The following is a 27,354-nucleotide window of genomic DNA, read 5'->3' on the forward strand; positions in this document are numbered from 1 at the left end:
AATTTAATGCCCACGAAAATTTAGCGAATTTACAGTAACACTTTACATAAATGTATTTGTTATAGTTATATCAGCAGGCAGGATCAAATTAGCACTCGGACAACAACAGTGTTTTGACAACCAACACAGGCACAATATATTATATATATAACAGGTTTGTGAGTAACAGTAAAGATATCATCCCGAAGAAAATACTGTTACCCGAGGTGTTAGCCAAGAGTAACAGTATTTTTACGCGGGATGATATTTTTGCTGTTACTCACAAAACTTATGTTATTTATTTTATTACCCCAAACAAATACTTCATTGGGACACTGTTTCTATGTGTTTTTATTTTCATATATTAACTGTGAAAAAATACTATTACCTAATTGTAATGGTACAAAATATTTAGTCACATGGTACACTTGAACTAACAGTAAGAATAAACTCCTATTGGCCTATGGGAAATTAACATTACAAAAATAGTTACGGGTAATAATTAAGAGTATCAGCCAGCAGAAATTTTTGATAAACGAAACAATTTCTAAGAAAAAAGCAGACTTCACAAAGCCCACATTTAAGGAGTACTTACTCAGGGAGTCAAAACAATTTTAAACATACCAGTACCATAAGCAATCCATAATTGTCATGGAGCCATTCTTAGAGTAAAGCAAGAGCATAGCATGCAGTGTTAACAAAATTTTTTCATAAATATTCAAAGTAACAAAGGGGCACAACTTGTGTTTAATTAATGGGCTACATAAAAAGTATTCGCACAGTGACAATGGCTAAGCTCAGATCATAGAAGCTGGACTTTTTCTTTAAAACTGACCAGCTCAAAAAATCACAAAACATACAGTAAAATTGAAGCCAACATTTCAAAAGTAAACCACTCAATTCCTGAATGAAAGTTTGTCATTCAAAATAAGTAAATGAATTCTTATATATGCAATAGAAATTGGAATGCAAGAATCAGGAACACAGTCTTAATTTGCACAACCCTATAATATAATGTTAATATCATATATTTCTGAAAAGAGACAAAACTTAGAAAAATCATATGTATGTATACATGTATATATAAAGTGGCAAAATTGTTAAAGAAAATATATAACATCATAATTCAATCTCTTTAAAATCATATCCCAACTGTCACTCCACTACCCTTCGCTAGGTAGTAGCAAAGAGTAACGGAAAGAAAACTATGATCTGATTTTAATGAGATTGCAATATAATTACACATAAGAGAATGTAAAAAATCATGATATATCAAAGCATGTAGTAATCATTTCATACATAACAATGTGGCACCTTCAGTGCAGGCCCAAAAATATAATAAATGGCCTACAAGTTAAGTAAGCGAGGACAATTCTAAATTTCAACATCCAAAAACCATGTTGTGTATGTATTTGGATTGAAGCATGATATTACATACAAAGTTTAAAGGCATTAAGTTTTGATGGCAATTCTTTGCCTAATTTTATGCTTGCAACAAATTCTTTTTATATGTTTGACCCTTAGACAAGGTTGAAATATAGATAAAATATATACTGTTTTTGGTTGCTTAATATACTATGTATTCACACTGTTTAGAAAGGAATGTTATCACGCCATGTGAAGACACTTATTACAACAATAAACCAAATGATGTCACATAAATAATCTCAAAGCCAAATGTAGTTGAACAATTTTTACAATAATTTTCCTTATGTGAGCAAATTTATAAGGAAATAGATATTTATTATTCATGCATTACCACATAATATTTACAGTTTTTCTTTCAAATGATTTGTAATTATTTAATCAGGGCCATGACCTATTCTTATAACAAGCATATGTCTTATGGCCTATTTTTTTATTATATTTCTTCACAGCTAACATTAAACTGTGCAATATTATACAACAATGCAGAGTAAAACTAAAATCTTTTTCCTAAAGAAACAACAAAGTGATGTACAATAAACATTTAAACGCCAACTTTCATATACTAGAATTAAATAAATGCTATACTCGTGTAAATGTAACACCTTAACCACCTAACCATCTTATCTAAATCATGGATTTCATTATAAACATGGTAATTTGTACAATAAACTAAAACAAGGAATTCTTTTTTTCTGGAATGTTGACTGTCAACCAAAAATGGTGAAATATAATCATTCAAAAATATAAAGGTAAAAGTTTACATAAAAAATCTGAGTATCAAATATACTAGTATTCCAGTTATGTTTTTGACGTTATAAAAACAATTAACAGTGGCATAAAGACATACATGTACATTGGATTTCATCACTGTAAACAAATATTCGAAAATGGACATTATAATAGGAAAGCATTAAAAAAACCAAGCTACACAAAAGATGACAGGAAAAATGAGATCAGAAAATGGAGTTTGAGAACAATATTTCTGGTAAAATATTTTGTTATAAACATTTTGTAAACGAATGCAGGTAAAAGACTTTCCTATACCAACAGTACCAGTTGTAACAGGCAGAAGAACCACACTCCATACTGTTCACTGTTAATTTTGATTGTTTTTTATCTGTTTATGAAACCCCGTCCCCAAGTTATCCATGCCAACATCTGCAATAGAATCGGGGCCAATAGACTACCCAGTTATTACCATACATCTCAATATCTGAGATTAAAAGACACAGATTGTTTTTGCCTTGATGGAGAATCAAACCCAGCAGCCATAAATAACAAATCTGACCCTTGTTGAACTTAGTGGGCAGAAACACTAAATTTAAACAACTCCCTGTTTAACCATGTGGGCAGAATACTAAAATTGAACAACAAACACTGTAGAGAATAGTCAATATGGATGTGAAGTTTGGGGCTCTAATCTATACTGTTGCCATAGGTAAGTCATTTTAGCTGCAATCAATTTCAGAATAAAATGAGAACAATACCAAAGGATAGGGCATTGCTAGTCTGGCAGTTAATGAGTTATGAGTGAAAGAATACGGCATCTCTTAACTTATCATGCAAGAAAATGTTAACAGAGATTATATCACCATGAAGTAAATAGTGTATTAAACATATAAAAATGGCTCTCAAAATGTCACAACACATATATTGCCTTGTTTAGAAACACAAACAAAACAACTGCAAGGATAATTTCAACAAATAAATACAAATTTTCAGCTTTTTGTACGAAAGATTATGGTTAAATATAACAATGACTCCCTTAATGGTTTTATGCCAAATAACTACATGTATATAAAAGAAATCTGTTTAATATACATGTATACAGTCAAATGTGAACAAAGTTTAATATACATGTAACTTAATTGAGATAAAAAGTTAGCAGAATCTCACAAACTGCAGGTACAAAATAAATAATTGTTTTTGGGATAAGTTAAAATATTTACAACACAGCACAATTCAACCCTCAACAAACAAACCAAATCGTTTTTATAACAATGAAAAAATAATTATAAATGCATGTTTATATTTTCTACAGTTTTCTGTAAAAATGCAAATATACTTAATTTACTCACTGATAAGTCTGAATTTTTCCATAAGATTTAAAGGTTTATACCACATACCTCGTCTTACAGGTGTGTCATGAAAGTCCACTGGGAAAATTACAATTTCAATATGTTGAAACAGTTCAATGCAAAATTTACACCCAGACTAACGAACAACAAGTCTTATAAATGAGTATATACAGTACTAACTAAACTTAAATTAATGCAAATATATTCTAAAAGTAATAATAAAAGAGATTCACAGCTTTTAGATTCAATTTACTATCTCACATAACTAGATCTTGAAATAAGTCACATAAATTCAACTTAGTACATTCAACATGTCAGTTTTTTTTTTTTAATGTGAGTATATTTTAAGCAAGCAAAATACAAAATATTGATTTTCTAACATTGAATAAAATGCATAGCCAACAAAAAGAAAAAGGGGTAAAAAAAATGGAAATGATTATTGTTTGAACACAGAATATGAGCAGAACATATCTTCATCACAGATTCAAATAAACACATTTATATACATTACTGTTAACTGAAATCTGCTATATAAATCATTAAAACCTAAACATCTATTGGATTTTCTAAATTTCTGGTTTGGATTTCAATAAATGTCAACACTGTAAAAGTCATAGAGCAATCCCCCACCCCCCCAAAAAAAAATCTGGACTTCTCTATCATTCAAGTAATAGAACCATGCATTTTTTCCCTTTACAGTAATTCTTTGTTCCCTCAAACTAAGATGTATTTAAAGTGTCCATAAAATAGAAAGTTTATTTTGTCTAGGAGGGTTTATTTTTTTGCAAAAAGAAAAACAACCAAAAAAACCCTAAAGAAATTTGGCACATTAATGATGCGTGTAAAATGGCAGTCAGTAAATCTTCAAAATCACAAGCACTGGAATAATTAAATGCACCATCTGAGCTTGTCTAGTATTATCATTACAATACACAATATACATTTTAAAGACACAGAAACACACAAAATGTTCAGAACTGTTTGTTTAAACAAAAAACACCTCTTTAACTCTATAGCAAAAAAACATCAAAATGTTTTAATATTTTCAAAATGAAAATTTAATTCAATATTCTAAATAAAATATTTTACCATATACATGCAGCTACATAAATTAAGCACTATTGATCAACGCACACATTAACAACATAGAAGTTGAGTATTCAAACGAAGCAGTAAATTGCTACATCAGGTCATGTGTAATGCAAATACACCCATTGACAGTCTCTATATGAACAACGTTAATAACCGAGGTATATTGAGTGAAAATTACGAGTTGTTTCCCTTATCTTCAAGTAAAATCGATATCTCTAATGCTAAAACGTTACAAATTTAGCTGTTTAAATTTAAACCACTAGTTTGGGGCAATTTAATGTCTGATTTTAAAATTTTCCATCAGCTTAATGGTTGTTTGCTTGATTTTGAACTTGGTATCTGACATTAGACTCTGATGTACTCGGCCTGATCAGGTACAAAGCTGTTTGCAAAGTCTTTTGTGATTGGTCTCAGCAGGTCAAACACAGATTGACAAAACAATTTTCTTTCTTTTTTAAAGCAGTTCATGCACAACAAAAATAATCCTTATTTAACAAAGCTATTAAATCGTTAAAGAATTACTTCCCAACAAAAGTAGTCCTCATTTAACAAAGGTATTAACTGGTCAAATAATTACTCCGCAAACAAAAATGATTCTCATTTAACAAAGCTTTTTTCTGGTTACAAAATTACTCCGCAACAAAAAATAGTCCTTATCTAACAGAACTATTAACTTGTTAAAGATTAACTCTGTAATAAAAAAAAGTCCTCATTTAACAAAGCTACAGTGTATTAACTTATTAAGAAATTACTCAGCAACAAAAAAATAGTCCTCATTTAACAAACCTATAAACTGGTTAAAGAATAACTCAGCAACCAAAAAATAGTTATCATTTAACTAAGCTATTTCCCTGAACTTGTTTCAGCAAATGTATGTAGTTCCTGGAAAGGGTAAACATTTTCTTGTCACATATAGTGACTTTTAACAAAATAATTACGAGTACACAGTATACATCAAATAACAGCATTCTAAGCTAATTTTACAATAAACTTTAAATTTAGGGCTTTAATAAAATTCAACAATGAAAAACAAAAAAGTCTAGAAAATCACAGATCAAATCTTATAAACACTATCGTTGAGTTGTCATTAAAGCAACAACCAAATAACAATTTATAAATTAATCACAATTTACTTTGCTAATGAGTAAAATAACTTAAGCAATCAGACAAAAAAAGACCAATATAAATGAAATTTAATATATACCCATTTCTATGATGAAACTGGGTACAAATTTTGAAACTGCTATCCCAGTAGATATATAGGTAGATAGATTTATTTCGGTAAAGGAAAACCAACATGTATAGCAAAATACATTAAAGCAGCATTAAGCTTTTACTTTCAGTTGGAAAAACAATTCTGTGTTGTTTTAAACTAAGTATTTCATTAATTTTATCTTTGAAAGGAGAATCATATCACTGTTCAACCTGATAAGCCATGTCCCGAGAGCTAGTGATAATGCGCAAATAACTTTCATGTCTAAAAATAGAAGATTGAGAAAAGAATCGTCCACTTAAATACAACATAATTCAAATCTCTAATAGAATAGCGGACCAGAAGATTAGAGGTATCGAGGGGTTTTCTTTATGTATTTTAACATTGGCAATTTTCATTTTCCACCTTAATGCTTTTGATTTCACACTTATATGAAACGATGTTTCTACAAATAACATATTTAAACTTTAGAAAAGATGAAGGCCGCTTTAATCACAATATGGAATCAATTCAAAAAAATATAAGATACTATATTTAGAAATTGAGTTTTATGTTGCCAGTGGACAAATCAAAGCTTAATTGAACCCTGACCTCACTAAAAACCTTAAATAGACTTGCCCATCTTTCAAATTTGGACATTACCATTCATTAGTTTTAGGGAACATTACAAAATAAGAATACTTGAATAGCAAACAGTGCAGACCTTCATCAGATGACACAAATGTGCTGACTGATCTTCGTCTGCAATGGTAATATATTGACATATTTAGTTAGTATATTTAATCTTCTAAGGATCACTGGTTGCATTAATAGATTTAGTTAGTATATTTAATTTTCTAAGGACACATAGCGATAAAAAAAGCCAACATTTATTTCAATGGACTGATGAATGCAGAATGTTTAGGAGAACCAGTAATGGCTAGAACCTTTTCAATGAAGCTGAAATTAATAATTACTATATATGAATATTAAATTAAGACAAATTATATAAAGTCTACTGCACCATTCAACAATTTCATATTATACTTTATAATAAAACCAAATATTTCTCATTAAAATCATTGTTGGACATATACACAAAGGACAAACTTAAGTAACTTTAGTTTCCCTTTATCTAGCAACCTTAAAACATATATTCTTTTCCAATGGACTCAACTACATGGAATTGATAACCCTGTATGGAAAATTATTATGTAATACCTACATAGCTTGAACTAACTAATTTAAACCTACTTTCCCTTTTTTTTTCACTACCTTGTACAAGCAATTTCTATAAATAGTAACAGTTTCTATAAATAGTAACAAATTCTCTCATACATATATATCAACCAATCAGCAGCCACAACCACCTTCACCTCCTCCAGCTTCATCCATTTCATATTTACTTCTATTTTTAGAACCAGGAAAAATGGACTTGTCTGTGGAACGTTCCATTCTCAACATGACCATGTCTAGTAGACACTCGATCGCCTTGGCAACATTCTGGCCGTTTGCTGCACTTGTTTCAAAGTAGGGCAATCTAAAACATACAAATTTTTATTTGGTTTTGTACATTTTTTAAATTTGAAATGTTGGTTAAAGGAAATTTCAAAATATGATCTGTTTTTTTTTAAAATATAAAGACATCTGATGATGGGCAATTCATTTAATTCAATAAATAATGTCATGTATACAAACCGATTTAATGACATCTAGATCCTTTTTGGAAAATTCTTGAATACTGTGTGAATGTGTGTTATATTCCAATATTCAATTTACAACTCTCATATATAATAAAGCAGGTCCCCCCCCCCCCCCCCCCCCAGTTTACTTAAATGGGCAGTTTGAACATTAAACCAGATTGATACAAAATTTAGAGCCCCGTCTTATAAGTGGCACGTCTTATAAATGAGAATAAAAATTTCTTTTAAATTATCCAGCTAGCTTATGGGCAGATGGTGATTATACCAATGTATCTACTCATGCCTGATAAATATTGGAAAGTCTTCAGCTTGGGTTTCTTGTCTGAATCATAAAGCAGACTGCTAAGTGGTTAAGGTGTCTGCCTCACAACTTGGCCCTACTTAGGTCATAACCATGATCCTCATTTGACACCAGTATTGGTAGGACTCTACACATAAACAAATGAGCCGCACCATGACAAAATCAACATAATGGGTTTGCAACCAGCATGGATCCAGACCAGCCTGTGCGTCCGTGCAGTCTGATCAAGATACATGCTGTTTGCTTACAACTCTATTACAAATAGAGAAACTGATAGGGAACAGCATGGATCCTGATCAGACTGCGCGGACGCGCAGGCTGGTCTGGATCCATGCTGGTCGCAAACACATTACGTTGGTTTTGTCATGACGCGGCTCAAAGATATTAAGACTGAAACTTATAATATAGCAGGAAGGTCACTATATGAAAGTGATGGTACATGACTTCTGAGTTACAAATTGTCCCACATAGCTTACATATGTCTTGTACTTTGTACTGTGCTGTTTACAATACCACAAAGTATGACAAATTACAGGCAAATAAGCAACTATAATTATGTTTCCTTAAAATGTTCCAATGAACTTTTACAATTGAAAAATACAAACCCATGTTTTTCTGCCAATTCTCTTGCCCTTTGTTCACTTATTTTTCTTTGATCTTCAAGATCCGCTTTATTGCCACATAAAACAATATCTGGGTTCTCACAGTAGGCGTGGGTCTGTAACTGGGTCAACCAGTTACGAATATTTATAAATGATTGTTCGCTTGTCAAGTCAAATAACAGGAGAAATCCCATTGCATCCCGGAAAAATGCTGTAGTTAAACTTCTAAACCTGTAAACAAGAGTATTAAATATTAAACCATTTTTTTTTCATTCAATTTTTATCAAAGCTAATTTGTACAATGTATAATTTCTTTTTTTTTGCATTTTATGTGGCAGGTCAAAAAGGGGAAAGAAAGATAAAACAGTTTGTTATATTCTTTTCTACTTTCACCTTTTCAGCTTACCTGTAAACCACATGAAAAATGTCCACAGCTTAAAGAAACATATACATGTGTTGTATTACTAATTAATTCCATTTTGCTACAAATAAAATGGTATAAAAGCATACACTGAAGCATTCAATGAAGCATCGAATTGAAACATCTCATTTAACCCTCCACTTGTTGAATTTCTTAAATGAATTTGCCCAGCTTTGACTTTAGAACAGTCTATTTAATGTTGAAGCCGCTTCAATATTAAAATACCAAATAAATACTGAAGCTACAAACAATATAGAGCATGGTTAGACTGCTGACCTGGCTCTATACTTGTGGAAAAAGCTAATCACTTTTTGTTCCTGCACCGTATAGGCTAAAATAGCACACAGTTACCTTTCTTGGCCAGCAGTATCCCACAATTGTAAATGTACTCTCTGACTCCTACCTACAGCACCTTCTGTACTATGAGCTCTATGTACCTGTAAACACAGCAAAAATACAGTAAAATGTACCAATAAACACAGCAAAATACAGTAAAATGTACCAATAAACACAGCAAAATACAGTAAAATGTACCAATAAATACAGCAAAATACAGTAAAATGTACCAATAAACACAGCAAAATACAGTAAAATGTACCAATAAACACAGCAAAATACAGTAAAATGTACCAATAAACACAGCAAAATACAGTAAAATGTACCAATAAACACAGCAAAATACAGTAAAATGTATCAATAAACACAGCAAAATACAGTAAAATGTACCAATAAACACAGCAAAATACAGTAAAATGTACCAATAAACACAGCAAAATACAGTAAAATGTACCAATAAACACAGCGAAATACAGTAAAATGTACCAATAAATACAGCAAAATACAGTAAAATGTACCAATAAACACAGCAAAATACAGTAAAATGTACCAATAAATACAGCGAAATACAGTAAAATGTACCAATAAACACAGCAAAATACAGTAAAATGTACCAATAAATACAGCGAAATACAGTAAAATGTACCAATAAACACAGCAAAATACAGTAAAATGTACCAATAAATACAGCAAAATTGTATCATCAATTATGTACCTATACACATAGTAAAATATAAGCTTATTCAATCAGCAACAAGTTTTAAAAATACAGTCAAACTTGTGTTAAAAACCAATTCTAAATAAAGACCACTTCTAAATAAAGGCCATGTAATGGTGATCAAGTGCCTTATTACACGATATCATTTTTATGCGCAGCATAAAAAAGGAATGCTTACATGTCATATAATATCAAATATGACGTCAATAAACCAAATGACGTCAGAAAAATTACTTCTACGCTCAATGTCGGTTCAACATATTTTTATCAATTCTCTGAAATTACTTTTTTATTAGAATGTTAGAATAGAAATAAATATTAATTTTTCTTGCATTATAGTATAACCATGCACTGTTTATTGTAATTAATCACTCAGGCCATAATCAGCTTTTGTCATTCTATTCCAATGCATTTGATGTCAAACTGTGCATTACTCTACTACAACAATGCACTTAAAATTGATCTCTATTTTCTAAATATCATACCACTTTAAATTATCAATAAACAAAAATTCAGTGACTGCATTTTTCATGCCAGAAAAAAAGTCATCATTATTTAATCGGTGTTTCAAGATACTGGATATGATTTCTACATCTGGAATTCAGCACATGCAATTTTAATTAATAACATTGGTAATTTAATCAAACCAATCGAGAAACCTGTCAATTACTAATTAATTTAGATCATACACATATGCTACAAGAGAAAATGACAGTATTGAGTCATTTGTAAGTTACAAACCTAGGCCAGCTATAAAATGTGTGTTCATTAGAAAGTACCAATACAGGCCCACTATAAAATATTGTTTGTTTGCTGCTCCTGACGGACTAAACCAAACTTTTACTGATCTAATAAATATTTTTGATAAAGAAAAAGAAATCCTTTTCATTCTTTCTGTGGTTCCATACTTAATTGACAGGGATCCCCTTGAAAAAGAAACTCTTGATTTAGTTGAACTATTAACACTTATTGTACATGCTTACACTAATTAGTATACAGAAAATATACATGTACACCAATTTGAGAATCTAGAATTTTCTTCTTTTTTTTTGGGGGGGGGGGGTGAGGGGGGGGGGATGGGCCTAGCATTAACACAGGTAACGGGTCATATGGTGACTTTCCCAGCTATACTGGTGGAAGGAGACACAGTTGCCCATCTGTGCATTTATAAGTTCAGGCACAAGCAAGAGGGAAGTTTAAATAACATTTCTAATCTTATAAATTTATACATAATTATATTGTATATAGTTTTCTCCTCTATCTCAGTATCTCTTAACCGCCTCCGTGGTTGAGGGGTTAGAGTCCATGACTTCTAATCCAGTTACCTCTCTGGCGTGGGTTTGTTCCCCGGTAGATGCTTTGGTAGTTTAGCGCGGAGGAAGGAAGTATAGTACTGATGTAACTCTCCAGGAACGATGGTTAGGAAACTACCCGCCTATATGACTGAAATACTGTTGGGAAAAGGCGTAAAATGAAACAAACAAACAGCAGTATCTCTTTAGCTGCTGGAATTTACTGAAAGTGACCAGCTTTAACCAACAGTATACAGTTAGGCCAGCCTGAACCTAGCGTAGTACAACCAGGCTCTATACCAATGATAATGATGACAAAAAAGTACATAGATATGTGTCTTTCAGGAAAAAAAACAAACCTATAAATGACCTTAGACAAAAAAACAATTTATAAACCAACCCAACCCAAAATTTTGATAGGCATATTAAGAAGCAAACAAACAATTTTCAAAGATGGGCCTAACATTGGCTTTTAATGAGCTTTTACCTGTTTAAAAGCTGTTGTTTTTTTTGTTTTCTATAAATATTACATTAATTGTTATGTTACCACATTACCTGTATAAATTGTAATTAGGACATCAGTGATGGAAACACATTAAAAATGGTGTTATATATAATCATAAACTTTCACAACAACCTACATAATGTATACCTTTTAATGGAATTCATAAACTTGCCTGTTAACAGCTTTTCTAACAGCATTTTTTTATTAATTACGTAACACTATTCCATCAAAACTGGAAATTTGAGATCAATTCAAGTTGAAAGTAGCAATTTTAGCGCCAGTAACAATCAGTTGTGAAACCTCGCGCGTCATTAATTTAATAAGTAGCCGCGGACAACATTGTTCTACATAACTAGTGTATAACTATATCAAATTATTCACAGATCTGACTGCATCTAGAAGGATATTCTGTTAATATTCCCCACAAGTATTCTAATTAGATTATTTAGGAACAAGATATTACATATTACATGTTTATTAATGTCAGAAATTAGGAACATGTGACCTCATATTAACTCGCTAATTAGTATCCATTAATTTCTCTAGAATACAAATTTTACAGTACATCGTTAAATTTTCCTCCTAACAACGACTTGATTTTGCATTGTGACATTTAACAGTTAAGCTTTCACATCATAGTATTTGAACCAACTAATTATCTTTTAAAAGACAAATATTTTCAGCACAAAAAACAACAATAAACTAATAGCCTAAAACCATTATTTTCACCACAAAAATCTAACAAAATAAATAAAATGAAAGCCTTAAAGTACACTCAACATTACCATTTTTTATCTATTGTTTTAAAGCCCCTTTCATGGATAACTAACCAGCAATTACCAATTTCTCTGTAAGTGACAGGCTACCATTCCCTTATGATTTCTGAATCATCATTTGTCTCAAATGACCTATGTCTGAGATTAAATTTCCAGAAAAAATATGCCAAGCTTAGGACCTTTTGATCATAAACTGATGCTTTCCGTATTGAGCTAAGCAGGCCGACTATTATATAGCTTCAATGTCTAAGATCAAAGTTCACAGAAAAAATTGCTTAGTCTAAGGATCGAATCTGTGAACATCCTGATTACAAATGATATCTTATGCTCTCCCTTAATTGTGGTAAGCCCGCAGCTTTACTATAATAAGAGCTAGAGACAGTCTAGTCTCTGGCCAGACTGATAATTTTGACAATTTCATATTTCACTAAAGGAAATAATTCATCATAAATCAATTGAAAACAAATGTGCAGTCTAGCCTAGCTATATCGCTATACACAGGTGGTCAAGTTTATGTTCCAGATTAAAGTTTAACACTTTGCATGCTGGGAAAATTGTTGTCTGCTAAATATTGCATACGCTTAATTTAGAAAAAAAGGATTATCCAATTTTCATGAGAAAAAAAAATAGGATATAAGGTGTCTGTCCAGCAGCTTGGCACCAGTGTTATACCTCTGGCCTAGTTTTCAATAGGTTACTTTGATATTAACTTACCACTCTCTTTTCTCTGAAGTCTATGCCAACTGTAGATATAAATTTACCCGTGAACACATTGTCTGTATATTGGTATAACATTGAAGTTTTCCCAACCCCTGAATCACCTGAAACATACAAAATTGATCAATAATGTGTAAAACTATATAAATAAACTAAAAACAATACATTATTAAATGCACCTTTCTTTTCATTATTTATTATAATCAAATTGCATATGCTCAGCGAAAGTCCAAGATTAATATACCAAGAGCAAGAAATTTTGTTTTTACTTACTAAGACGGAAGAAAGCAATCTGTGTTGTCTACACGCAAAGAGCAAAAGGATATGATGTTTACACACCAATTTGAGCAAGAATTTGTGCTGTGTACACACCTTGAGCAAGAAATTCTTTTGTTATCTCACCAAGAGCAAAACTTTGTGTTGTTTACATACTACATGTACTAAGAGCAAGAATTTGTGATGTTTTCACACCTATTTGAGCAAGAAATTGTGTACACACCCAAAGCAAGAAATTAAGCTGTCCACATACCAAGAGCAAGAAATTCTTTTGCTACCTCACCAAGAGCAAGAAAGTTTCTTGTTTATGTACCAAGAACAAGAAAATTCAAATCCTGCTGTTTATTTTCCTGTTCTTCGCAAGAAATTGTGTTGTTTACACACCAAGAGCAGGAAAATTCAATTGATGTTGTTTACTTACAAAGAGCAAGAAATTGTGTTGTTTAAATACCAAAAGCAATAAAATGTGGGTTTTTTTTTAAATAACAAAGACAGGAAATGGAACTTTTTACTAACTAATAGCAAGAAAATGTGTTTTTTTACAAACAAAGAGCAAGAAATACTGAATACCAAGAGCCAGAAATTGTGTGGTTTACTTATCAAACATTTTATAAGAGCAAGCAATTGTGTTGTTTACACATCAAAAGCAAGACTTTGTGCTATTTTTACTAATAGCAAGAAAATCTGTTTTTCACTTACAAAGAACAAAAAGTACTTACAAAGAACAAAAAGTACTTACAAAGAACAACAAGAGCACCGCTAGGCGGAGCATTATATGCTCGAAAGTGATTTTTTTTTTTAGTAAAGATGAAGCATTTGTAAGACATGGGACTAAAATAAAGTATTACCTCCTTCAAATAACAATCCTCCTTTGAAGTTTCAATATTGTGGTCCAAATGGAACTTTAAGTTATGCCCCAGAAACTATTTTCAATTCTAAGGTAAAAGTGACCTTGACCTTTGACCTTGTGACACCAAAATCATTAGGGGTCTTCTACCCAATATGGACAATTATACTATGAAGTTTAAACACAGTAGGCCAAATGATACTTAAGTTATATTTCGAAAACTGTTTTCAGTTTTAAGGTAATAGTGACCTTGACCTTGTGACCCCAAAATCAAAGGGGTCTTCTACCCAATATGGACAATCATCCTATGAAGTTTGAATATTGTGGGCTAAATGGAACTTAAGTTATGCTCAAGAAACTGTTTTCAATTTCTAAGTAATAGTGACCTTGACCTTTGACCTTGTGACCCCAAAATCAATAGGGGTCTTCTACCCAATATGGACAATCATCCTATGAAGTTTGAACACTGTGGGCCAAATAGAACTTAAGTTATGCTCAAGAAACTGTTTTCAGTTCTAAGGTAATAGTAACCTTGACCTTTCACCTTGTGACCCCAAAATGAATAGGGGTCTTCTACCCAATATGGACAATCATCCTATGAAGTTTGATCACTGTGGGCCAAATGGAACTTAAGTTATGCTCCGGAAACTGTTTTCAGTTTTAAGGTCATAGTGACCTTGACCTTTGACCTTGTGACCCCAAAATCAATAGGGGTCTTCTACCCAATATGGACAATCATCCTATGAAGTTTGAACACTGTGGGCCAAATGGAACTTAAGTTATGCTCCGGAAACTGTTTTCAGTTTTAAGGTCATAGTGACCTTGACCTTTGACCTTGTGACCCCAAAATCAATAGGGGTCTTCTACCCAATATGGACAATTATCCTATGAAGTTTGAACACTGTAGGCCAAATGGAACTTAAGTTATGCTCCGGAAACTGTTTTCAGTTTTAAGGTCATGGTGACCTTGACCTTTGACCTTATGACCCCAAAATCAATAGGGGTCTTCTACCCAATATGGACAATCATCCTATGAAGTTTGAATATTGTGGGCTAAATGAAACTTAAGTTATGCTCCGGAAACCAAATTGCTAACGGACGGACGGACAGACGGACGGACGGACGGACAGACGGACGGACGGACGGACGCCAGGGGGTATAACATAATATGTCCGAAATTCTTTCGGGCATATAAAAAGTACCAAGAGCAATTAGTTGTTTGTTTACTTACCAAGAGCAAGAAATTTTATGAGGTAGTCATAGTCACTTGAGCTGTGGGTTGGAGACTCCCCCATCTCTAACACTGTAATAAATATATTGTTCACTCAATCATAATATATTACATCATAATTACATCATAATTTATATTCATATAGTTCATTATTCCAATAGCACATTGATCATTCTGTTTGTACATAAATGATCCAGTACATTGATCAGTAAGTTCTTTAAACAGTTAGTGAGAATTGTAAAGAGTAGATATCACATACTAGTAATACATAGATATCAAAGTAACTTATATATCAATTATATCTATTAAGTGCAACTTAAGGAGCACCCTTGAGGAGTCAACAGAGGTTCAAAGGCCTTAAACATAAAATTTGAAATTCTGGTGGCCTAATGGTTAAGATGCCTGTTTCTCAACCCTAAGGATCATCAGTTCCTCCTACACGAGTGATATAATTAATTTGATTTTACACTCTTTGATAGAACATGTATAATACAAAATGAACAAATTTTCTATTTATTTCATGTTTTTTTTATCTTTTTGTAATCATGCATTACTAATTGACGACAGAGTGTTTATGTATATCAAATGAAATTTTCATTCATTTAAAATTTTTATTCATATATACATGTACAGTAAGACTTACATGTAACAGTGAAATAATCAAAATATAATTTCACAACCAACAGAAATTTAAGCATTATATGCATGTATACACAGACTAAAATATTCCTAAAGGATATATACATGTATACATGGAATAAAATATTTCTTACTAATCTACATGTAAATAATAAAAATAACTAGAACTGCCACTATCATGGCGTGAATACCCCGCATACCACTTTGTCAGAATCAACAGTGGCCATTTAGAGCTCAAGGACAACCTCCCTGCCAAATCTGAGGTTACTAAGCCAGTGCATTGCTAAGTTATGTATTCTACATGCTTCAAATGTGAAAATGTCAAAATCAATACATTGCGGACAGGACATTCTTTAGCAATTGAGAAGAAAAGCTTTTTTTTTGTCAAGGTCCCTGTGACCTTGACCTTTGACCTCAAAATCAATAGGGGTCACCTTATAGTCATGATCAACATCCATGCCAAATATGAAGACCGTGGGCCAAAGGAATCTTAAGTTAATGGGTGGACAAACTTTTTGAAGTCAAAGCCCCTATGACCTTGACCTTTGATCCAGTGACCTCAAAATCAAAAGGGGTCATCTACTAATCATGATCAACATCCATGCCAAATATGAAGACTGTGGGTCAAAGGAATCTAAAGTTATTTGGCAGACAAACTTTTTGAAGTCAGGCCCTGTGACCTTGACCTTTGACCTGGTGACCTCAAAATCAATAGGGGTCATCTACTAATTCATGACTAACCTCCATGCCAAATATGAAGACTGTGGGTCAATGGAATCTTAAGTTATAGGCGGACAAGCTTTTTGAAGTCAAGGCCCCTGTGACCTTGACCTTTGACTGGTAACCTCAAAGTCAATAGGGGTCATCTACTAATCATGACTAACCTCCATGCCAAATATAAAGACTGTGGGTCAAAGAATCTTAAGTTATTGGGGCGGACAAGCTTTTTGAAGTCAAGGTCCCTGTGACCCTTGACCTTTGACCTGGTGACCTCAAAGTCAATAGGGTCATCTACTAACATGACTAACCTCCATGCCAATATGAAGACTGTGGGTCAAAGGAATCTTAAGTTATTTGGCGGACAAGCCTTTTGGAAGTCAAGGCCCCTGTGACCTTGACCTTTGACCTGGTGACCTCAAAGTCAATAGGGGTCATCTACTTATCATGACTAACCTCAATGCCAAATATGAAGACTATGGTCAAAGGAATCTTAAGTTATTGGGCGGACAAGCTTTTTGAAGTCAAAGGCCCCTGTGACCTTGACCTTTGACCTGGTGACCTCAAAATCAATAGGGGTCATCTACTAATCATGACTAACCTCCATGCCAAATATTACGACTGTAGGTCAAAGAATCTTAAGTTATTGGGCGGACAAGCTTTTTGAAGTCAAGGCCCCTGTGACCTTGACCTTTAAACCTGATGACCTCAAAATCAATAGGGGTCATCTACTAATCATGACTAACCTCCATGCCAAATATGAAGTCTGTTAGGTCAAAGGAATCTTAAGTTATTGGGCGGACAAGCTTTTTGAAGTCAAGGCCCCTGTAACCTTGACCTTTGACCTAGTGACCTCAAAATCAATAGGGGTCATCTACTAATCATGACTAACCTCCATGCCAAATATGAAGACTAAGGGTCAAAGGAATCTTAAGTTATTGGGCGGACAAGAAAAAAACGCCGGACAGCCGGACGGACGGACGGCCGGACGGACAAGCTGATTCCAGTATACCCCCCTTACAACTTTGTTGTGCAGGGTATAATAATTCATAACAAAATGAGCATGATGTATACATTATATCTTTGAATGAAAAAACAACAACAACAAAAACACCATTTCTTTACATTGCATGTATATAAATGAAAACACAACTGAAAGAAAAACATTATCAAGGTGACCAGGCTAAAGGTGACAAATTGATATACTTTACCTGACACTGAGCCTAAATATGCCATTTTACCTAAACAATATTCAAAACATGCCAATATGGATTTTGTTGAATTATTGTGGAAAAAAAATTACTTATCATACATTTTTTCCTTTGTTGATTACCTTAGTTAATAAGAAGTTAAATCAGAGCACCTTTGTGGCTGATTTTGTGTCCAATCAAAACATTTTTGTTGATAGACACATCATAACACATTGTTGATAACCATAGTTTAACAAGTGTCCAATCAGAACACATTGTTGATTTACATAGTTTAACAGGTGTTCAATCAGAACAGTTTTTTTTATACATAGTTTAACAGGTGTTCAATCAGAACACATTGTTGATTAACATATTTTAACAGGTGTTCAATCATAACAGTTTGTTTGATTAACATAATTTAACAGGTCTTCAATCAGAACAAATTGTTGATTAACATATTTTAACAGGTGTTCAATCATAACTGTTTGTTTGATAAACATAGTATAACAGGTATTCAATCAGAACACATTGTTGAATAACTTAATTTAACATGTGTTTAGTACCATAGTTTAGCTGTTTGTTTGTTTGTTTGTTTCATTTTACGCCTTTTTCCAACAGTATTTCAGTCATATAGGGGGGTAGTTTCCTAACCAACGTTCCTGGAGAGTTACACCAGTACTAGACTACCTTCCTCCGCGCTAAACTACCAAAGCATCTCCCGGGTATCGAACCCACGCCAGAGAGGTAACTGGATTAGAAGTCATCGACTCTAACCCCTCGACCACGGAGGCGGTGTCCATAGTTTAGCAGGTGTTCAATCATAACACTTGAAAACCTTATTTTATAAAATGTTCATTTATCAAACGTAAAAAATATTAATCATTTGTTTGATTTTTTATGTACATTTGTTGTTTTTTATACATATATGTTGTTTTTTATGCACATTTGTCTGGTTTTAATGCTAATGCATATTTGTTTGTTTCTTTATGCCAAATTCATTTCTGCAGACACTCAACAATTATCTATCATGCTACAGAATGCATTAATAAGGTCGACATATAGTCATGGAAGTCATAATATGAATTTGATTACATTTTGCTAAATTTATAATCAATAATTTTATATGCAACGCTACATTCTCCAGGTGATAAGCATCTAACATGCTTTAAATATTGACCTTTCTAAAGAAGGAAATAATTATTTATTTCTAGGGCATAAGCCTTTAATTAAGAAAGCCATGAATGCCTTTATGAGGTTACAGCATAGTTTAAACCTAGAGAATGTGTATACCAGCCATTCAAATGTCATAATCTTCTTTCCTAATAATTACGATGCCAAAACTAGTTAATTCCAGAAGGCAGGATTGAGAGTGGTTCAAATACATATAAGCTTTCTTTACAATTGAATTGAATATTTAAACCAGCCTGTCTCTTTAGTTTATGTATAAATTCATAAAATTTTATATCCTCAATTAATGCAGTACAGAAAACAGATATCACCTTAATCACACAAACAACCTGCTAGACTCTTTGGACTTCATCAATTTATCAACATAATAAAGAAATTAAGAATTGTAAAATGAAATTTATATAAATAATATTTTCTTTAATACTTACATTAAAAATTGTTTTATTCTGAGTTAAGATTTGTTACACAGGAAAATGTAGTGTCAGATCTGTAGCTGCCTCTTTAATATTGCTTGGGTTGTTCAGATTCTTTCTAAGGTCACATCTCTATTTATAAACTGTAACAGAAATTATTCAACATTTTAAGTAAATATGTAAAAAGCCTGAGCGGGGTCATAGGCCTCAAGATGGCTGTAGTGCTCTTAGATAACATGTATAACGTGAATAAATTAAATTGAAATCAATTTAAAATCAATAAAAAATATATATCTAACGAATTTGAGAAAAATCCTTAGTGCACAGGACGCTGCCATATTGAAATCCTTGTCACCATTTTGAAATCCTTTTGAGCTTAATATAGATATCAGGGCGCTTTTCAGCGTCTAGCTGTCCACATAATTTAGACTATTGCTATAAGACGCCCTAGTCTTCTGTGTCAAATAACACTTCCGGAACAAGAAGTATGATCAAAATCAGAAAATAAATAAACTTATCAATGATAAGAACTATTGTAATGATGGTGAATGTAAAGTTTAACAGTTACTTTTTCATATCCATTTTAATGAACAAGCACATTAAAGATAACTTTGAGATTAGAGATAATTAAAAAAATATCGGAAAGGATTTTCCAAAACTGCTTGAAGTTGTTCCCCTTTGCTCTGCCTCACAGAGCATAGCCAACCCAGGGCTGTTTTCCTTCTATAGCAGGGGCCGTTATAGGGCTGCTTCCCCAAAGTAAAATTCTTTAAAATCATGCAGTTTTCCCCAAAAATTGAATTTACATCACAATACACCCATTGACAGTCTCTAGTCTATAATATTATGAACAACATAAATAACCAAGGTTTATCGAGTGAAAAAAAACACAAGTTGTTTCCCTTATCTTCGAGTAAAATCGATATCTCTAATGCTCAAACAATGCAAATTTAGCCGTTTTTAAACCACTAGTTTGGGACGATTTTATGTCGGATTTTAAAGTTTATTACACCATTAACAAGCTTGTGATCCTAGCTTCCTCTCAGTATATATTTCAACATATTCAGACCTGTTTACACCATTAATGCCCTGTCAGTAGTCGGAAAGTGGTTTTTCAGTAGTTTTAGACACTTGTCAGTAGTTTCTAGGCCCTAGATTTATAACCATACTTGGTCACTCATTAAAGTCAGAAATGACAACAGGAAACAGTTAGACAGTAGCTGATTTCTTGCGTTTTACCGGCGATCCTCGCCTGCCGGGCCATTCAATTTTTGTTTCCCCATTTTAACATTTTTCCTTTCAGTTTCCAATGTACAATCCCGAGTATTCCTAATGCCAATTAAACACGAGGAGAGACGCTTGAATTGTTATACGCTTTTATAAGCATCCAGATCACCCAGAATGACACTATTCAGCGCAAAGTACTTAATTTATCGGAAAGTGCTCAATTAACGGAAAGAGTAAAAATTGACGATTATGACCAATTTCCGTAGAATTTTCATTATTTATTCGTAGTGCGTAGATTATGCGGCAAATCCGTAGGAAATACGGACAATCCGTAGAGGTTAACAGGTCTGCACATTGTTTGACACTGAAGGTATTTAAATTTACACTTAAACCTACCACAAGTCAGACCATTTTAAATACATTTTATACAGTGAGATACGCAATCGGTTATCTTTACTTGCAATTCTACTGATAAGAATAGCCTGTCGTCTGCTAGTTCGAAAACTGTCAATCTGTGTATTAAGGGCAGGGCTGCTTCCCCATCCTGTGAAAAAAAGCCCTGCAACCAAATCATTGTGAGGAGTTTGGAGATTTCCGGAAATATTCGTAGCACTCCATACATATGTACTGAACATGTTATGCTTGATATTATACTAAATCATTAATGCTTTCAGCACCACAGGTAGCACCTTATTCCATATTATTATCCTTTTCATACCATGTGTTTTAGAAGTCAAACAATTGGGACAAGTGAGCTCCATTTGTCAATACCCCCCCCCCCAGTTTATCAAGTAAGCAAACAATTAGTGAATAGAAACATAAATTTGAAACATTTTAAAAAGTATCTTTCATGTTTCCACATGTTGCATAAATTCGAACTCTTTTAATTTAAATTAGAATATTCTATTTCATTGATGAAAAATAGAAATGTTTTACAGCAAACATACAAAATTAGGAAGTGTCAGTTAAAAACCAAATATGATGCAGACGATCCTTAATGACGTCCAATTTCTGCCCCACCCATTTCTGAATTTGTTCCAAAGTTTGCAAACAGAAATGGATGCAAAAATTGATTCTTTTATACCAATTGTCAAATGAATATTATGCGATGTATTGTGAAAGACAAAAGTAACTTAAATAAATGACAAATCATTAAATTCCAACGCAATAAACAAGAAAAATACCTCAAGATTCTTGCAGAAATAGGATTCTATAGGATACTCTTTAATAATCCAATTGGAGATAATAATGTTGGATTACGTCTATTTCCCGTACCGCATCGTATTTTAATCGGAATGTTTCGGTTTCACGGTACTAAAAATTTGTTATCTATTCTACCAACAAAAAGTACACGTGAGTTGTAACCAAATAATAAAAGATATGGACCTAACTTTTGGGTCTTATTAGAAATAAAAAGAAAACAATAAAAACTGTTATGATACAAAATAAAATTGTAAGCATGTTTTCATGGTCTCAAATTAAGTCAATTCAGTAATAGTATATGATTGAAAAAGCAGATTTAATTTAAGAATGTCCATTGTAAAACAATTATAACCGAAATTGGCAATTTTGTTTTCTAAGAAATGTTTAAGTAGACTTGATAGAATAAGATAAAACTTGTCAAATATAGCATTCACAAACTATTTGTTTACATAATTAGTACTTTTAGCGTAGGTTCCTCCGAAATACCGTATCCTTTCTAAGTCCATGAAGTTGGCACAGAGATCGACATTAAACATTCAGCTCGACATTCGTTTTTTGTCTATTTTTGAATGTTGAGCTGGGGTGTGAAGCTGGCTAGACATTCACTTTTTTTCAAAAATAGAAAAAAAACGAATGTCGCCCTGAAATTTGTTTTGAATCTCTACCCACCCTTACACCCCAGCTCGCCCATTCAAAAATATAAAAAAAATCAAAAATTTTCGAGCTAAATTTTTTCTGCTCAGTTTTCTTGCCCCCACCCCATCCCAGCTAACAGTGTCCCGCCCCCCGAATGTAGCTGAATTTTTTAATGTCGATCTCTGGGGCCAATTTTCACAAACCTTTCCTTTCTTTAAATTTTATTCAACATGTTTTGGGGTTTTTAAGAGGTCCTAAAACTGTAAAAAAGTTTGTGGAAAAGGGGATTTAAAATTGAAAATTTTGACATATATAATTTTTTTTAAATATATCAGGTAAAATAAATTATTTTAAAAAGGGTTTGTTTTGAAACCCACCCAAAGTCGGTGAAAATTTATGCCGCATTTTTTTAAAACTTCCCCAAATTTTTGTTTTACAAATTTCCCAAATTTTAAAATCAACATCCCATTATTTAAACACTTTATTCTTTCATCTACACGTTAGGAGCTAACATTCGGTCGCCCCAATCTTATATTTGTCTAACGCTGATAGTTGCAAATAGTTTGTTACTGTAGAAAGTGAAAGACTAATATGCTTCAGTTAAAACATAAAAGCACAGAGATAGATATACAAGGTGGCGAGCGCTGATCTCAACGAGAATATACCGAAACTGAGGCTATACTCGTACAACAAATTACGGCTTTAATTAAAGTCGTGAGCAAATGGAGAAAAAACCTGTTTGGTTAAAATTGCACAACATTCAAAATGAAACGATATATACAGTGTGGCAATACCACGTGACATTGACGTCATTTTCGGCATCATTTCCAAGACAAATGTTGCTCGATTCGGAAAAGAAAATAGCCGTAAATATTTTATTTCTGTACCAATTTCTTTGGGATATGCACCAGTCTACGGGGAAAAATATAAGCTTTCCATAGAATATTGGATCTTCGTCAGTATATAAGCCGTTTTAATCAAACACTTTGCCTAACCTTGGAAGTTGCTTGTATTAGAGCGGGCTTCAGTAGCAGCTATTTCGTTTTCTGGCGTTATCTGGTCTACGCCATAATTAAAAAGTAAAGTTTACATCAACCGGGAGTACGGAAGGCAAAACTCTACCTAAATATGTTCATAATTTTTATTATGAATGACATAAATCTTACATTTTTCTTCAATTGTCAAATCTGGCACCAGTTTCAAGTCGAAAAAAAGGGACTAACAGTTTTAAAGCCGAATTTAGAATCGTTTGCAAATGCGAAGCAACATGCCCACCGTTCTTTTCTAACAAATTCAGTTTTTCATTGTTGATCTTTCACAGAGAGATTAGAAAAAAACTGATTGTTTCCTTAAAGCACAACACTTACTTGTTATCGCAAATAGTGCACGTCAAATCACGTAGATTTAGTCCTGTCGGAAAATAATGTTTGGTTTCGTTTTGAAGATGTTTTAAGTATTGCTCATGCTTTTCCTATGTAGTTAAATGTGTTTTTAATTCTATTTCACAATGGCGAAATTGATAAGAAATATTGTGCTCTCAGTGAGAGAAAGAGTTAATATAAAAACACTTTTGTATGATATGGAAAGGGTTACACTTTAACGCGAGTGTTGTTAAGCTAAAGGTATTTTTTTAGTTTATTCTGACAAACACTGACACTCGTGAATGTGACAAACAGGTTCTTCTGTCCTCAAAAGAGAGACTTTTAAAAGGTATATATTTTTCTGGAATTGTTGTACGAAGGTTGTTCAAAATGTAATAGGACTAAGAGTCTTATGTCTCCATATTCCATTAGATTTTAAATATTTTCATATCCATGACAATAGTTAATTGTTTTCTACAACTTCAGAATAAGTTTATTGAATTATTGCGCTAAACGCGTGTTCCCTGTGATATTAAATAACCATGGTAACACGCACCCAGCGAAGCGCATCAAAAATATTTTGACGCTAATTTGTACTTTCAGTTTATTCATTATATGTTCTCTTTTCCCCCCTAATATTTCACCAACACATTTCATCATATTAAAGTGTCATGTTGTCCAAATTTGACGTCATTCAGACAAGAAATCGCTAAACTATAACGTTTTGAAACAGCAGTGATAATCACGTTAAATGTAGAAAAATGACGTTCGTTGAAAAACTTAAAAATGTGTACGATCATTAAATTTTTTCCAACAGATAGGCCCTACTCCTTTAGCTACGTTCGAAAAGATTAAATTTTCACAGAACAATAATTAGGCAATTAGGAAAAACTCGTTTTCAGCTGGAGAAAAGCAGTTCAAAGACGGTGAATATGAGATCACAGACACGAAAGGGCTAGAGAGAAAGCGGAAAATTGACGGACGTTAGAGACGTTAATTGCAATAGCGCTAACAAAAGTAATCGGCGATATACAGTCCGCGAAACTGTCCGGCATGTTTGATGTTTGCATCGGGTATACTGTTTCAGTTCTAAGAAAAATTATTGAATAGGGGAATTTGTTTTAAACACTATTTTATTTTATTAGATATATGTGTGTGTGTGTGTGTGTGTTATCATTGAATAAATTTGATAATGATACGCGGTAATTATTGGTATCAATTTTTCTCGATTTCGTTAAATAAATGATAGCCTGTGCTCAGAAGAAGAGAATATTTTTCAATTAATAAGCATTTTTAATTTACTGTACATAATCATATTGTTTTAAGAATGTAAGATGGCATGTGTAAATAAATAATATAAATAACTTTGTCATTTACATTATATGTACATGCCCGTTTAGGTTCCAGAATACTCAAAATCACGAGATCAAACAGAAAGTTGCCGGCCACCGGGCATGTTTCGAATAAAGAAATGAAAATGTGATTGCTTTTTTTCGCTACATCTCCACAGATGAGTTCTGGTTATAGTTACATGATTCAAGCACCTAGAACATTGTGGAGAATAATTTCAGAAAGAATGACGCTGTTTACATTTTGAATTTATTTTGCGACGTCATGAACGTCATTTATTTAACAATTAGCGTGCGCCGGGTCGCGTACCCCTTGTCATTTGTAAGTTGTACAGAATTGTTGTTTTTAAACATATTGTATTGATTTTTTCACTGTATATAGAAGACAAATTCCGATATTCGATTTTTGTAAACTCGTGTACGTAGATGAAAAAATGTGAACAGTAGAGCTGCAGTCCTATCACTTTTTGAACAACCCTCGTATAATAAAGTTCTATAGAGTTTGTTATACTTAAACACAATTTGAACTTGGAACTTTGCCTTGTAAATCTGATAGAATTGTTACTTAGTTGCATTACTTATAATTCACTATTTATCAAAAAGACCCAAAATAGCCATGAATAAGAACGAGAATGGACGCCATGTGGAGTAAACAAAGTAGAAAATAGTTAACAGATAAATGATTTTACAAACCAACATCCATCGATCAAAATCAAATTTCTTGAAACAAAACATTCAACAAGACGGAAATAACAATGATTATCAATAATTATATAAATATTTACATTAACATCTGTAATAGCAACATCGGCAAGATCTATGACTGGGGTCCATATGCCACTGATGCGTCCATTGAATAATTGATAGCTAACATAAGCTTAGTAAAATTACGATTACATTTGAAGAGTAATTTCAATTCTTATCCTTCAACTGTCAAATGACTTACTTCTTTATTTACATATCAGATAATTCACTTATTTAGTATATGTGTCACGTTTATCATGTTTTAGATTTTAATGTGCGATCCTTTTTTAATCTTAAAATGCTACAAAAAGCCTGTCTAGGACATTTGCAGGTTATGCCGCGTGCAATAATCCATGCATTTACAGCCAATGGTCACATCGATAAGAAATAGTCCCAAATAGCCCTGTCGTTTTTATTCAGTTGAAAGAGACATTATTGTTAAAAATTCTACTCGATTTAAATGTTTTCAAACCACAAATATTCCGTTCCCATCCTCTCTTTACAATGCATATTGGTGAGCTCTCTGAAAAAGCTGAGTTGACTGATATAATTAACTAAATTTGTCAGATATGCAGTTCATCAACAGAAATAAATGCAATTATAAAATAGATAGTGTTTAATAGTGTTCTTAAGTTAACGAAGTTATATCAAGTTCACGAAAACGGTTACCGTGGGTATGAAAACAGGATGTAAAAATATTTTTATCAACGAGTGCCACTGTGTTAAAAAGCTTAATCTATCATACTAAAAGATTGCTACAGGTTCTTTATATATATAAAGGCTCTTTACAAAAGAATAACATTTGACGTTAAAATTGCCGCGTCGAGGCGTAACCCTTTTTACAGCATACAAATCGAAGTGATCCGGAATGTGCACGTTCATTGGACAGGCTAGCTAAGTCAATCAGAGCCTGAAACATTTTCAATTTTGCCGTTTTAGGGGAAATTTAGGGTTTCTGTTTTCTATTCCATGTTTAGTATTGCTACATGACACAAATAAATGTTTCATAATCATTACCGTGAAAGAACAATGATTAAAGAGTAAATCAATTTCTTTACAAATACTGCAGTACAGACAACAATTTTACTACTTTTAAAATCACTTAAATATCGCAGCGAGGAAAAATTATTTAATATTCATTTGTGTTTATGTAAATTGTATAGAAAATAAAAAGTTTTTCATGGTTAACATAA

The 27,354-nt window shown here is 32.6% G+C and overlaps 1 protein-coding gene across 1 annotated transcript; it reads right to left on the reverse strand.

Annotated features, from left to right (window-relative positions):
- Positions 1-6,536: 6,536 nt before the first annotated feature.
- On the reverse strand, positions 6,537-22,139 carry LOC132736333 (ras-related protein Rab-27A-like). Its single transcript, XM_060723444.1, has 7 exons — positions 22,053-22,139; positions 19,657-19,784; positions 15,495-15,566; positions 13,138-13,244; positions 9,148-9,233; positions 8,379-8,606; positions 6,537-7,309 (listed from the first exon to the last, which is right to left on the reverse strand). The coding sequence occupies exons 3-7, from the start codon at positions 15,556-15,558 to the stop codon at positions 7,123-7,125; spliced, it is 672 nt and encodes a 223-aa protein (XP_060579427.1). The 5' UTR covers positions 15,559-15,566; positions 19,657-19,784; positions 22,053-22,139; the 3' UTR covers positions 6,537-7,122.
- Between the last annotated feature and the right edge of the window lie 5,215 nt (positions 22,140-27,354).

This window comes from Ruditapes philippinarum, unplaced genomic scaffold (genome assembly GCF_026571515.1).
Source record: "Ruditapes philippinarum isolate M1 unplaced genomic scaffold, ASM2657151v2 ctg2318_1_1_1_1, whole genome shotgun sequence".
Lineage (NCBI taxonomy): Eukaryota > Metazoa > Mollusca > Bivalvia > Venerida > Veneridae > Ruditapes > Ruditapes philippinarum.